General features: G+C 40.0%; 1 protein-coding gene across 3 annotated transcripts; it reads right to left on the bottom strand.

The window, feature by feature from the left end:
• Positions 1-1,815: 1,815 nt before the first annotated feature.
• On the bottom strand, positions 1,816-8,847 carry LOC130554175 (gastrula zinc finger protein XlCGF26.1-like). Of its 3 annotated transcripts, none has more exons than XM_057333654.1 (3): positions 8,781-8,847; positions 4,157-4,344; positions 1,816-3,951 (listed from the first exon to the last, which is right to left on the bottom strand). In XM_057333654.1, exons 2-3 carry the CDS (start codon positions 4,239-4,241, stop codon positions 2,354-2,356), a joined length of 1,683 nt encoding a protein of 560 aa, XP_057189637.1. In that variant the 5' UTR covers positions 4,242-4,344; positions 8,781-8,847; the 3' UTR covers positions 1,816-2,353. The 3 variants fall into 3 exon arrangements, with proteins under 3 accessions (XP_057189637.1, XP_057189638.1, XP_057189636.1); XM_057333655.1 differs by having other exon boundaries at positions 8,124-8,816; XM_057333653.1 differs by lacking the exon at positions 8,781-8,847 and having other exon boundaries at positions 4,157-7,416.
• Positions 8,848-14,007: the final 5,160 nt, after the last annotated feature.

Genomic DNA, 14,007 nt, shown 5'->3' with positions numbered 1-14,007 from the left:
GGAATTTGTAGTTGTAGAGGTCGGCCACACGTGTATCAGTAAATTTGTAGTCAAAATTTGAAGTTGCAAACTTGCAGATTTTTTTTCTCTCCCGCAAACACAACACAATAGTTATGCCTTCTTGAATCCTTCAGTGCAAGTACCCAAATCCAGTTCTACAAATCACAAACTGAGATACTCGTGCACTCACTTCTTTTGCTACAAATGCTGCAGTAAATATGGTGCAAAACACATTCACACACCTGCACCAAAAGACGTGCGTTCACAGACGAGTTTTGCACATCCGCAAACAGTATGTGAATTCCTGCAATGAGAGTTGAATGCTTGTAAAATATTGTCTCACAAATTAAATGTTTTATTCTTGCACATTGTTCTAGCACAAACACAAGAACTTCAAATTTTGACTACAAATTTACTGATACACGTGTGGCTACTCTCACAGGTGCTCAGTAGTTTTGCACCAAAAATACCTTCATACGAAATCACGTCTCCTCTCTCTGGCCATCCGATCCGTGTGAGTTTGGTGTCAGTTTAGTAGACTTATTGGCAGGGGCGTTCACACGGTTTGTTGTTTATTATAGCAAACCGTGATAAATGGTATAGCCAGAATTCAATGTTTGGGTCCGTAGTATATATAGTAGTAGTTACTGCATCTTTCCCATTTGGCAGTTGGAAAATAATTTTGATACCCAAAGCGTTGATATTTTGTACTATAAAGGTCATTGCCAATCTGTTACCATTAAATCTACAATTGAAAAATAAAGATACAATTGAAGAAAAATGCTATACGTAAATACGCTTTCCATACATAACAATTCCAACCAATCTGGAAAAACTGTCACACCAGCCACAATGTGCTTTATTTCTTCAGTCGTTAGTTTCTCAAGTACAACACCTGACACATTTATTGTTGTTTAATATGTATGAAATATAATCTAACGCTGGGCTGGACTACCGCAGGGTGCACACAACAGCTTTATTATTCAGGAGTTGAATATACGTTTAAAAATATATTCAATGGTTAACTTCTGTCACAAAATGCCACATTAAAGGCCGTTAACATCGCAAACAGGATTTATTCTCTGCATATAGATGCACTGAACATTGTCATTCAAACTGACCCCTGATAGCACACATACAGCTGGCTTACGTCTATTTGACGTCTGCATTTACATCTGCAAGACATCTACAATACATAGTTTGCTCATCTGAAATACGTCTCGGAGATGTCTGCTGTCAGACGTCATATAGACCTCTAGAAGACATCTGTAAGATGTTTATGATTTAGAATGGATGTTTAGCAGATGTTTTTACGCAGCAGATCTCCAGATCTTTAGCAGACGTATTACAGACGTCTCCGAGACGTATCGCAGATGAGCAAACTATGTATTGCAGATGTAAATGCAGACGTCAAACAGACGTAAACCAGATGGATTGTGCTATCTGGGACTGATTCAGTAAAACTCTGAACTAGTTAGCAAGTAGTCCATCCCCACGGCACCTGACCATATATTTCAGTTCTATGAAGTGAAATGTTTGGTCTGTGGAATAGTTATAATTGGTAATCTATAGCTTCTAATGTGACTGTTTACACTAAAAACTTTTAATGCGTTTTGGCAGTTTGTTTACACAACAACTGCGTTTTAGGGGACTAAACGAAACGATGGCATTATTGTATTTGTGTGAAATCGAAGCTTTGTAAAAACACTGACGTCATACACGGGCATATTACGTGTTCAGTCAATAGACATGCGTGAGTATTCCCAAAACAATAATGGCAGCCTCCATGCTGTGGACGACAACAAATTTATTAACGTTTCTCCAGCCTTAAAGTTGATTTACTGCACCACTACGACCAGCGGATACATATTATTTACATAAACCAAACTTTAACCAAACATACACGCCTACAAAAGGCATTAAAAAGCAAAATTGACTTAAAACAAGGTATATGTACATGTTTTTTATTGATCCTTACAAGACGACAGAGAATACAAAATGCCATATGATGAAGCAAAAATTTAGCATTAAAACAACCATGTAGCAGCACAAAAGTATAATTCAATGAAGAAAACTAGGTGTGTACATGAAACTTTGATAACTTTTCCGTTTTCTACTTCGTTGGCATATAAATTTGAATGGCCAAGAACCGCCCAAGAGGCCAAATGACTGACGGGTAAAGCAACTGCTCACTTTTCGTTTTGTGGCGTGTCATATTTAGGAATGTCCTCACAGTACAAGACCGGTGTGCACTCATGAATGAGTCTATGTTCACCCGTGTTGTTTCCAGGCAGATCATTTAAGAACATGACACACGTCTCCCAAAATCCTATAATTAGACCAACCGACTATCCTACACCGAAGTTGTGTTTGGAGTCTCTCTAGAGTGAGTTCTCATGTGGGCCTTTAGACTTGTTGCCCGTGTAAAACTCTTTCCACATTGAGCACATGCATATGTGCGCTCTCCAGAGTGATTTTTCATGTGGATGTTAAGTGCATCATTCCTTGTAAAACTTTTCCCACACTGAGGACACGAGTACGGGCGCTCTCCAGAATGAGTTCTCATGTGGTTATTAAGCTTATCATTCCTTGTAAAACTTTTCCCACACTGAACACACACGTATGGGCGCTCTCCAGTGTGAATTTTCATGTGAACATTAAGTGCACCACTCTGTCCAAAACTCTTTCCACATTGAACACACGTGTATGGGCGCTCTCCAGTGTGAATTCTCATGTGGTTATTAAGCGTACAACTCTCTTTAAAACTCTTTCCACACTGAACACACATGCATGGACCCTCTCCAGTGTGAATTTTCATGTGTTCATTAAGCGCATCACTTTTTCTAAAACACTTTCCACACTGAGGACACGGGTATGGACCCTCTCCAGTGTGAATTCTCATGTGGTCATTGAGCACATCACTTTTTCTAAAACACTTTCCACACTGAACACACGGGTATGGACGCTCTCCAGTGTGAATTCTCATGTGTATATTAAGTGCACCACTCAGTCTAAAACTCTTTCCACACTGAGGACACGGGTACGGACGCTCTCCGGTGTGAATTCTCATGTGGTCATTAAGCGCATCACTTTTTCTAAAACACTTTCCACACTGAGGACACAGGTACGGGCGCTGTCCAGTGTGAATTCTCATGTGGTCATTAAGCGCATCACTTTTTCTAAAACTCTTTCCACACTGAACACACGGGTACGGGCGCTCTCCAGTGTGAATTCTCATGTGGGCATTAAGCGCACCCCTCTGTCTAAAACTCTTTCCACACTGAACACACGGGTATGGGCGCTCTCCAGTGTGAATTCTCATGTGGGCATTAAGCGCACCTTTTTGTCTAAAACTTTTTCCACACTGAACACACGGGTACGGGCGCTCTCCAGAGTGAATTTTCATGTGGGAATTAAGTGAACCTTTTTGTCTAAAACTCTGGCCACACTGAACACACGTGTACGGGCACTCTCCAGTGTGAATTCTCTTGTGTTTATTAAGTGCACCACTTTCTCTAAAACTCTTTCCACACTGAAGACACGTGTACGGGTGCTCTCCAGTGTGAATTTTCATGTGGTTACTAAGCACACTACTCCGTCTAAAACTCTTTCCACACTGAAGACATGGGTGTAGACGCTCTTTAGTGTGAGTTCTTATGTGGTTTCGAAATTGTTTGTTGTACGAGAAATGTTCTCCGCACTGAGGGCAGGTGAACATCTTTTCTCCAGAGTGGCCGCTTATGTGCAGCTCAAAGTCTGTTTTCAAAGCAAAGCCTTCTTCACAATGAGGGCAAGTGAAAGATTTTCTTTGACTTGTTTTTGAAGAAGTATTTTTCATCTCCGAGCAACCAGAAGATATTTCTTCCGTTTTGAAATGATGAGTTTTCTGATACTGATGTGTCTCCTCCAGTCCATTCAGGTCATCACTTTCATCTTTCAGTTCCAACAGATCTAAAATAAAACAGGGAAAAGTTTTGTGTTTTTGTGATATTTCATGATCTATAAAGGTCTTTTTCTGTCATTTTCTGACCATTACATCATAAAATTGTAGATAAATGACAATGCTATACACATTTTTCTTTACACAACAACATTAAAGAAATCTGAAAAGTTTACCTTAATGTTTCATCATTAATCGTAAATTATGAACACCAACCTGTTTGTTCCGCAGTATCTTCATTTTTCACTCTGCATGGGTCTGAAACCTTTATGTCTTCAATCTCCTCTTTAACAACCTCCATTTTTCACAACACGTACACACAGAATTTGCTTTTACACTTTGTGTTGGTCCTACTTTTGGATGAAGAAGCCCCTTCAATTGCAGAATAGTTTGTAGGAACAGATCTGCCAAAATCAATAAAAACCAATAATCGATGATTAAAACATGCAAATACACATTATATATGCCAGAGGTTACAGTTTTATTTTAAAGGGGTCATATGACCCAGCTGAAACAAATATTATCGGTTGTTTTAGATGTAATGCAATGTGTAAACACGATTTAAGGTTTAAAAACACTGTATTTTCCACATACCGTGCATGTTTGTGTCTCCTCTGTGCCCCGCCTCTCTGTAACGCTCAGATTTTTTACAAAGCTCGTGGCTCTGAATAGAGAGGTGTGCTATGATTGGCCAGTTCACCAGTGCGTAGTGATTGGTCGAATACTGCAAGTGTGTGACAGAAATGTATCCATATACCATATTCGGAACATCAGGTTCCAAGCAATTGTACTGACAGGTAAGGCCTGTCACGATAGCAACTGTTTGTTTGCCGTTTAATTGCATCAGAAATAATTGCGATAGTCCATATCATTATCATTTTATAAATATTGTATGCCACTGATTAAGTAATGATATAATATTGCAAGTACACTCTTTTACAGAACAAATACCTTTTAATATAATATTTGGACATTGATATTGGAATGTAAGTAATAATTGGAATGTAAATATTTAAAATAAATAAAACAGACACCTCCAGTCCTCAATAATAATTGGCTGATTTACGTTACAAGCCATGTGAACTCTGGAGGGCAGCACGATTGTTTGTCATATACCCCTTTTCCACCAAAATGAACCAGGTGCTGGTTCGGAGCTGGTTCCACTGGTCTAGCACAGCAACGTTACTGTGCTTGATAAGAACCACTTTTTCTGGTTCAGAGCTGGTGCTTTGCATGTTGAAAGACAAAGAACTGATTTGGAACTAGGCTCTGGCTCCGAACCAGCACCAAAACTGCCTTGGTGGAAAAGGGCTATTAATGTGGCCGTTTAAAATACACTTGCCCAATTGAGCAATGAAAAACAATGTCTCTATCTGGAACTACTTTTCCATTCGTGAAGTGCCCTTTAAAGGAACAAAAACGCTGTTTGAAATTCGTCTAAGGTGTACCCATACATGTGACATGTCATATTTAACTTAACTGTCTGTAAGACCTCTCTCGAGCTCCAAATGCGGTGTTTGTTTTAATCAGTTGTGTTGCTGTTTTCGCTACCTCCGTATTTAAAGATTAGAGCGTCTTGTTCACGCGCTCCTTTGTTTTCATATCGGAGTGGGAGGTGTTGTGGTTCTTTTTCGCTGTTAAGAATCACTCTCAAAACTGTGAGTTCCGTTGCCAAAGGAAGACTTTAATATCAAAGATACAATCAAAGACATAAAGCCGAGTTGCCTGCAGAACAACTAACATCTCTTCTTCCAGCCCAGTTTAAATACTCGGCTTCTCAGGCACATGCCACTATTATTAATTACCATAGGAAGTAGGAAGAAAGGGTCTATTCTCTTATAGCCCAATTTGGTCACAAGCACATGTCGGAACAGGAGGCCTATTCTATAGCATCTTGTTCGATTTTCAACATCTGATTATAATCATGTGAGCTGCAGACCCTCTCCCATCCTCCATACATGCAGGCATAGAAAACTACATCGCATAGGATAATTCAAATACATAATTGTAGAACAAGTTTATACATATAACGGATTATTTTGGCTATAAAATCTTCAACAGAAGTTTGGTTTGTGGCTTTGACACCAGTCGATTACTATTCTGAAAATGGCTTTATTCATCAGGAAAACACAGTATTACACGCAGTTGGAAAGCGTAAACTCGTGTTATTTATACGTAGATTGATGAGACCGGGTTGAACTGTCTTTGTGCATGCTAGAAAGTGAAGAAGACTACATTAGCACAAATTTGGATTGTGCTGGGAAACAGATCTGAGAGAAGGATTATAATGTATCATTTCACATAGTCTATGACTATGAGTTTTTAAGGCACTATTTTGTGACCTTTGTAAAACTGCTTTGAAACAACAAGTACAAGTCCTCAAGGATAGAATTCCCCTTTTCCTTAAATACTTTATATGAACACCATTTATTCCTTTACTATTGTTTAAAGAAAGAAGTCGTCATCATAATCATCACCTAAACCCTCTGGCAAAAGTTAAATGAAAAGATTTTCCCCTTTTTGCCGATCAGAAAAATGATCTGAACCAGACTACAGGGATCAATAATTAGCCATCTATAATATTCCTAATCCCGACAACGCAACTGCGAAAATATGTTTAGGTATTGCCACCCCTTATTTTGCTCTTGTCCTCTTTGCCACGCATGTATACAATCCTGGACACGCACGCAGCTGTCAGGTTCGTCTGTAGGAGGTAATCGTCACGTCTTAAGGTCAGTTTATGGTTCTGCGTAGGACCTACGCCGTAACATACGGAGTAGCCTACGTACGTAGACGACGCCGTCGTGAACATTTATGGTTCTGCGTTGAGAGTAGGGCTGAAACGATTCCTCGAGTAACTCGAGTTATTCGAATACAAAAAATCATCGAGGCAATTTTTGTTGCCTCGAAGCCTCGTTTAATCCATCTAGTAGGCTACACACGGAGCACTGCGTTTCCCCACGGACCGTTATTACTGACACACAGATGGCTAAACTCTATTCATGTTACAGGGCTCTCAAGTCTCACGCATTCACTGTGAGACACACGCATTTTAGTCTGTTCACACGCTCACACGTATTTCTCATGCTGATAAATAACTGATAGCTTATTGAAATGGTGAACTGCTATTTTACTTGGTTTTAGTCTATTTTGCGAGTGAAACTTGTTTTCCGGCTGCATTGAGTCTATAAAACTAGATTCGGACTAACGTTAGTGGATGCCGAATCATGTTATTTACACATGCCATCTGGCTGTTCTGCGTGTCTGAGTGAATGAACTGCACTTAACGAGGACATGAACACATGAACTTCATCTCCAGAGTTGCTCTGAGAGTTTATTTCAGAACATTTTACTGAGTGAAGCTAACGCACTAAAAAATAAGCATCTTCCGACGACCTGCCAAAATAAAAGTCCGGGTAGCTCGGTATTTTTATGTGGACAAATATATTACTATTTAATAGTAAAAAAAGAAACTAAAACTAATTTAAATAAACTAAATGCATCATGCATAAACTGAAGTTAGTTGTTTACCTTTGAAATTATTCTTTCTATTTTTATTAACGTTTCTTATTTATACATTTGTATTAGGCCTATATTACATTTTGAATGTAATATGGCAATGGAATGTACTAAATGGGTTTAGTTTTCACAGATATGAATGTATGCAATTTCAGCAATAAATATGTAAATTTTTCTAAAAAGGAAACAAATTAGTTGTTTATTTTAAGAGACCGGTCTTATTTTCTCTTGTATATTTAGTATTGCTCTTTAATAAAGGAAACGTACTTATTATCCGAATACCCGATTAATCGATGGAAAAATCAGTAGAATACTCGATTACTAAAATAATCGATAGCTGCAGCCCTAGTTGAGAGTATGCGTCATACTGCAATTACACCGCCGAAACGCTAGTTGGCTCTTTGTGTTTTCATGGGTTTGCTCTTCTTCGCCGATGTTTTGTGTGTGTGTGTGTATGCTAGTGTTTGCAAACGACAATGGAAGCTGATCGCATCTTAATGGAGTTGGAGCTGATCGAAGTAGAAAAACAGTTACTTTTAATTAAATTACTTAAACAAAAAGCTAGAAACACTTTATAGTCCGCCGAAGAGGAGTCATACAGATGCGTGTATTTCCGAACCTCTTCAATAAGACGCTCAGTAACTTGGTCGATGTCGATGCTCACCATGTTGTTCTTTTGTGGACTCTGAACTTGCCGGAAGAAGACACCAGAGAAGAAGATGCCGGAAATGCGTAGAAGGAAGTACGATGCTGCCAAACCAACCAATCACAGCGCTTGCGGTCCGGTTGAGTTGACGCGTTGTTACATTTTTGGAGAGGTGCGCCTCAGGCTATGGCGTAGGGTACGCACAGGGTACGCGGCTCTGGTCCTACGCAGAACCATAAACTGACCTTAAATTACGTCACTGGAACGTTATTTGGTACATCGCTGGGACAAAAATATGTGATCCTGGATTAAAAATAGTCTTAAGTAGCAGCACGAGAACAGTTGTGCAAGGCAGCCATTCTTTGTATTATTATTTTGGGTTTACCACAGAAATGTAGGCTATGGCTGCACATATGGGAATAAAACTGAACAGATTGTTGTCATGTACTTGATATTTGACTCGTTAATTTATTAATCTACCCATTCATTCATTGTTGCTTCTAAAATTAATGCGTCGGTCGATTCTGGCTTGAAAAACGTTTTTGATACAATTTTGTTGAAAGCTTCGCTATCTCTACTTTACACGACACGCTCACACTGACGTCACGCAAACCAATCAATCAAACGCGAAATAATCTCATAACTATTTATGATTTTTTTTAAATGAGAACTTACCAAGCCCAACAGCTGTTGAAGGTTTCTCCGGTTTACTCAGGGATTCTTCTTCTTCGGTTGTATGGCGGATTGCGAACCAATTTGAGAGGTGCATACCGCCCCCCACTGTAACGGAGTGCTAAGGAAATTAACTATATCATTCCCACCTGTTTTCAACTGTACAATAATCATATTTTCTGCTAAAATATCGCTTCATAATTAGTTTTTTTTTACTTATCAGCACGCAGCATCCATGGTTCCACAAGAGCCTACAATACATACTGTGGATATCAAAATATAAAAACAATTGCCTGATAAAAGACCATATCTTTTATACAGTATATCCAACTGGGCTAAATTGGTTAAATATTTATTTATTTTCCAAAAACATATTGTTCGGACCTCCGTTTGGAAGAAAATATAAAAACTGGACCTCTTGGAACTTTTATTGAATACCCCTGTCCTACACGCTTCAATTGCAGCCATCAAGTTTCTGTCTGCGTGTTCTTTTATGTATTTGTGAGTTTAAATCAAATTTTTTATAAATGTCTTGCATTATAAGATCTGTCACAAAATGTAAGATGCGTCACAAAATGCCGGAGAATCTGAAATCCTACATGCTTCAATTGTTATATATCTAGCAAACAACACTGATGCTTAGGGCTGCACAATGATTTTTGTTTACATAATATGTGTGTGTGCTGTGTATAATAATTATGCATAAATAAATATACACATATGCATTTTTCTAATAAGTTAGTTATAACTTATTCGTTTACGATGGTTTTATTGGTCCATCTTTTTTACAGTCTATGTACTTGACTGTTGTGCTTTCATGTTAATCGCTTTCATCGCCAACTTTAAACCTGTTTTTTCTAAAAAATTGGGATAGCCATAACTTTTGTTACATACAAGGCATGAACTAAATTAAAAACAGTTTTGGAAACGGCTGGAAACCAGCTTTCATATGCTATCAAAATCTGAAATATGTTTTTCCGGCAAATGATGGTGACGAAAGCTCCCGCCCAGACGAGACTGTGTCCTATTGGCTGAAAACGAAAAATGCTGTGTTCGCCACAGGAACTTAGTTACGACACACGCCTGTGTCATTTGCCGGAAAAACAAGCCTCTCATTTGCCTGGATCTGAGGGATAACGGATGTTAGACATTATCGTTGTCAATATGGACACTTCTCTTAAACAAACCCATCGATCCGCTTCAGAAGACCTTTGTTAAGACCACAGAGCCGTGTCGAGCAGTTCTTTGATCGATGGATGCACTTTTTGGAGCTTCAAAAAGTCGACGCCCATTCACTCCCAATTTACCGCTTGGAAGTAAACTCCGACTGCATTATTCTTCAAGAAGAAAGCCATATTCAGTTAGGATGCCTTGAGGGAGATTAAAACATGGGAAAATTTTGATTTGCTAGTGAAGTATGCCTTTAACTATCTTTTTTGATTTGATTGGTCACCACAACGGCTCTGTAAACAGTAACTCCCACCTTTTTACATTTGATTAGCCAATGGCCACCTTATTTTAACTTTGATGTCCAATGCTAGACCAATATACAGATAGGCTTTCAGGCATTTATTTAAAAAAAAAAAAATTACACACCACAAAAAAATGGCAGGTGCGAGCCACCCTGCGGAGGAAACAGCCAATTTGACCTATCAGTGAGCCCCTCCCCTCGAACGCAGATGAGCCAATGGTAGTTTCATAAGAGTTGCACTGGGACCGGAACTCGGACAACCTCAGCGCCATAGAAAAACATTGTGAGATCCAAACCCTCATCAGTTTTATGGTGTTTAATGCTACAAAAATGATAAAACGATGTGCCTGGGGTACTTGTAACACTAATTCCAGGTGTCCTGGGAGGATGAGGAAAGGAATTTATTTTATTCAATTTCCCAAACCCCCACAAAAAAAAAGAGCAAAATGTGGGTGCAGTAACCCGATTCAATTCCAATCCAGTGAAGACAAAAACGTTTATTTTCTGGTTGTCACACTTTCATGAAGTTATAGTTTCCATCTGCAGATCGTTAATGTCATTTTGTGCTTCAGTATCATATTAAAAATATTAATATTAACAAGATGTGCCACTGCCAATACAATGAATAGGGAAGAATGGAACGCTCAATATGGTCGCTCTAGCTAAGGAAGTCCCGTCTTCCAGTGAAACGAGCCAATCGTCAATCAGTATTGACTGATCATTCTCTGGGGCGGGGCTCTTGTGAGGGCTCTCGCGCATGCACAGTAAATGAAGCGATCTCGAAAAAGGTGATTTTTGGCGCAATTTAATCTTAGCAAACCCAAGTTATGGTACAGTTCATGTCAGGTATAATTATTGATAGGACAAACTGTATGCCGCTTTGTGATTTGTGCCAGCGATTTAAAAAATATCTGCGTTCCCCCATTCACGTAGATAGGACTGTGGACTTGCTATTACATTTACATCTATTCATTTGGCAGACACTTTTATCCAAAGTGACTTACAAATAGAAGAGGATATAAACATTTTGTCAAAACGCTAAACAGTACCGTTAGTTTACAAGCCCATGCTACTAGGGGGATTAAAGCTGGAGTGAGCAAAGGAGAATGAACCATTTCTTTTTTTTTTAGACAGACATACAGACAGTTATTGGTTAGTAAAATAAATGCGGAACAGGTATGTTCTATCTTCTAACCACCCAACTACCTGCCAGCTAGATCCCATCCCCACTCATCTCCTCCAGGCCATCTCTCCATCGGTTGTTCCCGCTCAGACCCACATTATCAGCTCGTCTCTCACCACTGGTACATTTCCCACAGTCTTCAAAGAGGCCCGTATTACCCCGCTACTGAAGAAACCCACTCTTAATCCTGCACTGTTAGAGAACTACAGACTGGTATCACTCCTCCCCTTCACTGCTAAAACTCTTGAACGTGTGGTATGTACCCAGCTCACATCCTTTCTCACCCAGAACAACCTCCTGGACAGCAACCAGTCTGGTTTCAAGAGCGGCCATTCCACTGAGACTGCACTGCTCTCTGTCATTGAAGCCCTGGCAAGAGCCGCCTCTAACTCATCTGTACTTATCCTACTGGATCTATCTGCCGCCTTTGACACCGTTAACCACCGCATACTCCTGTCGACCCTCAGGGCTATGGGTGTCTCTGGAGTGGTGCTACAATGGTTCAGGTCTTACCTCACAGGTAGGTCATTTAGAGTATCCTGGAGAGGAGAGTTCTCCGAGTCCCAACGTCTCGATACAGGGGTGCCTCAGGGCTCAGTGCTTGGTCCGTTGCTATTTTCTATATACACGACATCCCTAGGCTCTGTCATTCGGAAACATGGCTTTTCCTATCACTGCTATGCGGATGATACACAACTCCACCTGTCATTTCAGCCTGACGATCTGACTGTTTCTGCACGCATTTCAGCATGCCTAGCCGACATCTCGCTCTGGATGAACGACCATCACCTGCAGCTGAACCTTGCTAAAACAGAACTGCTTGTAATCCCGGCCGACACAAAGATCGTCACAACTTCTCCATTCAACTGGGCTCATCAACCGTCACATCTTCCAGAACGGCCAGAAACCTGGGAGTGGTGATCGACGATCATCTTAACTTCACTGATCAGGTTGCCAAGCACCACCCAGTCCTGTAGCTTCATCCTCCACAATATTAGGAAAATTAGATCTTTCCTATCCGAGCATGCTACGCAAGTCCTAGTCCAGGCTCTTGTTCTGTCCAGACTGGACTACTGCAATGCGCTACTGGCTGGACTTCCAGCACAACCAAACCTCTACAGATGATCCAGAATGTAGCAGCAAGAGTGGTCTTCAATGAACCGAAGAGAGCGCACGTCACTCCTCTCTTCATTAAGTTACATTGGCTCCCTATAGTCGCTCGAATCAAAATCAAGATTCTACTCCTGGCCTACAAGACCACCACTGATTTGGCACCCCCTTATCTTCACTCGCTAATGCAGACTTATATACCTGCCAGATCTCTACGCTCTGCAAACAAACAACGCCTTGTGGTGCCATCCCAAAAAGATTAAAAAAAATCTCTCCCACATACCTTCTCAGGATCGGTTCCACATTTGTGGAATGATCTGCTCGCTGCTACAAGATCAGCAGATTCTGTAGCCATCTGAAAACACATCTCTTCCGTCAACACCTGACTGATCAGTTCTGACTTCTATCTCTTTTCTACTCTTTCAAAAAAAAATATCTTAGCTCTGTATACTGTGGTAGGCTATATGAGACCAGTTTTCTTTTATTGCACTTATGCTTTTTGTTGTCCTTATGTTGTTCCAATTGCTTCCATTGTTTCCCTCATCTGTAAGTCGAATGGGATAAAAGCATCTGCTAAATGACTAAATGTAAATGTAATGTTTTGAGCTGTTCTTTGAAAGTTGTGAAGGATGCTGCAGTTCGGGTGGAGGCTGTTAATTTATTCCATCACAGGGGAACCGAATGAGTAAAGGTTTTTGCAAGCGATTTGGTGCCTCGCTGTGATGGAACAACCAACTATTAACTGCCCAGAGGCATTGCAAACATGGCCGCCGAGTGGCACGACTTCCATAAACGGACTTTGGTATCGTATCTCTGGCTAAAGTTAGTTAAAGTCCCAGTGATAATAAAAATGACAAGTCTTATTTTTGTCATGAAATATTGCAGCATTTATAGTAAATAGCTTATCAATGTGGGTCATATTCTTTTTAAAATTCATGTACCCTCATAATCTTCAGTTAAAATCTGAAAATGCACTTCTGCCCTGAAATGATTATCCATTTCAAATGATGTAAATTAGACGGCTTGGGCAGAGCATCCGTTAACTCCATTTCAAAATCAATGCAACAGCTGTTTTTACACATCCAATCAATTCGCAGTGCAAAACACAAGCCACGCCCACTAATTGTCTCCTTTGAAATTCCTTTTCACTCGGAAATGTGTCAGAATATGGAAGTAAAAACGATCGCAACTTCCGGTTCACGGGGACTTTAAGTTAGTGAGTCCATGCTAACTTACAAACCTAAATAGCTAACTGTTCTCACAGCATGTACACTGTAGGTCATAAACGAAGGTCTACATTTCAGTGTCTCTCCATATTAAACTGGTTAAATTTAATTTAATCTTACCCTGTGGTACATGAACAGACTGACAGTTCAAGGGGAGGAGTTTACAGATGCTCCGACCAAGCAGTCTAACATACGTCATTTAAAATGGATAGTCATTACAGGAATTTAGTGCATTTTCAG

The sequence above is a fragment of the Triplophysa rosa genome, linkage group LG5 (genome assembly GCF_024868665.1).
Source record: "Triplophysa rosa linkage group LG5, Trosa_1v2, whole genome shotgun sequence".
Taxonomy (NCBI): Eukaryota; Metazoa; Chordata; class Actinopteri; order Cypriniformes; family Nemacheilidae; genus Triplophysa; species Triplophysa rosa.
Note: the sequence above shows the minus strand (reverse complement) of the source record. Positions and strands in the feature narration are given on the sequence as shown.

Excerpts from the sequence above, each read along its gene's own strand:
- LOC130554175 (XM_057333654.1), bottom strand. The coding sequence starts at position 4,241 with ATGGAGGTTGTTAAAGAGGAGATTGAAGACATAAAGGTTTCAGACCCA. Across the intron at positions 3,952-4,156 it reads AGATACTGCGGAACAAACAG|ATCTGTTGGAACTGAAAGAT; the intron begins GTTGGTGTTCAT and ends GTTTTATTTTAG.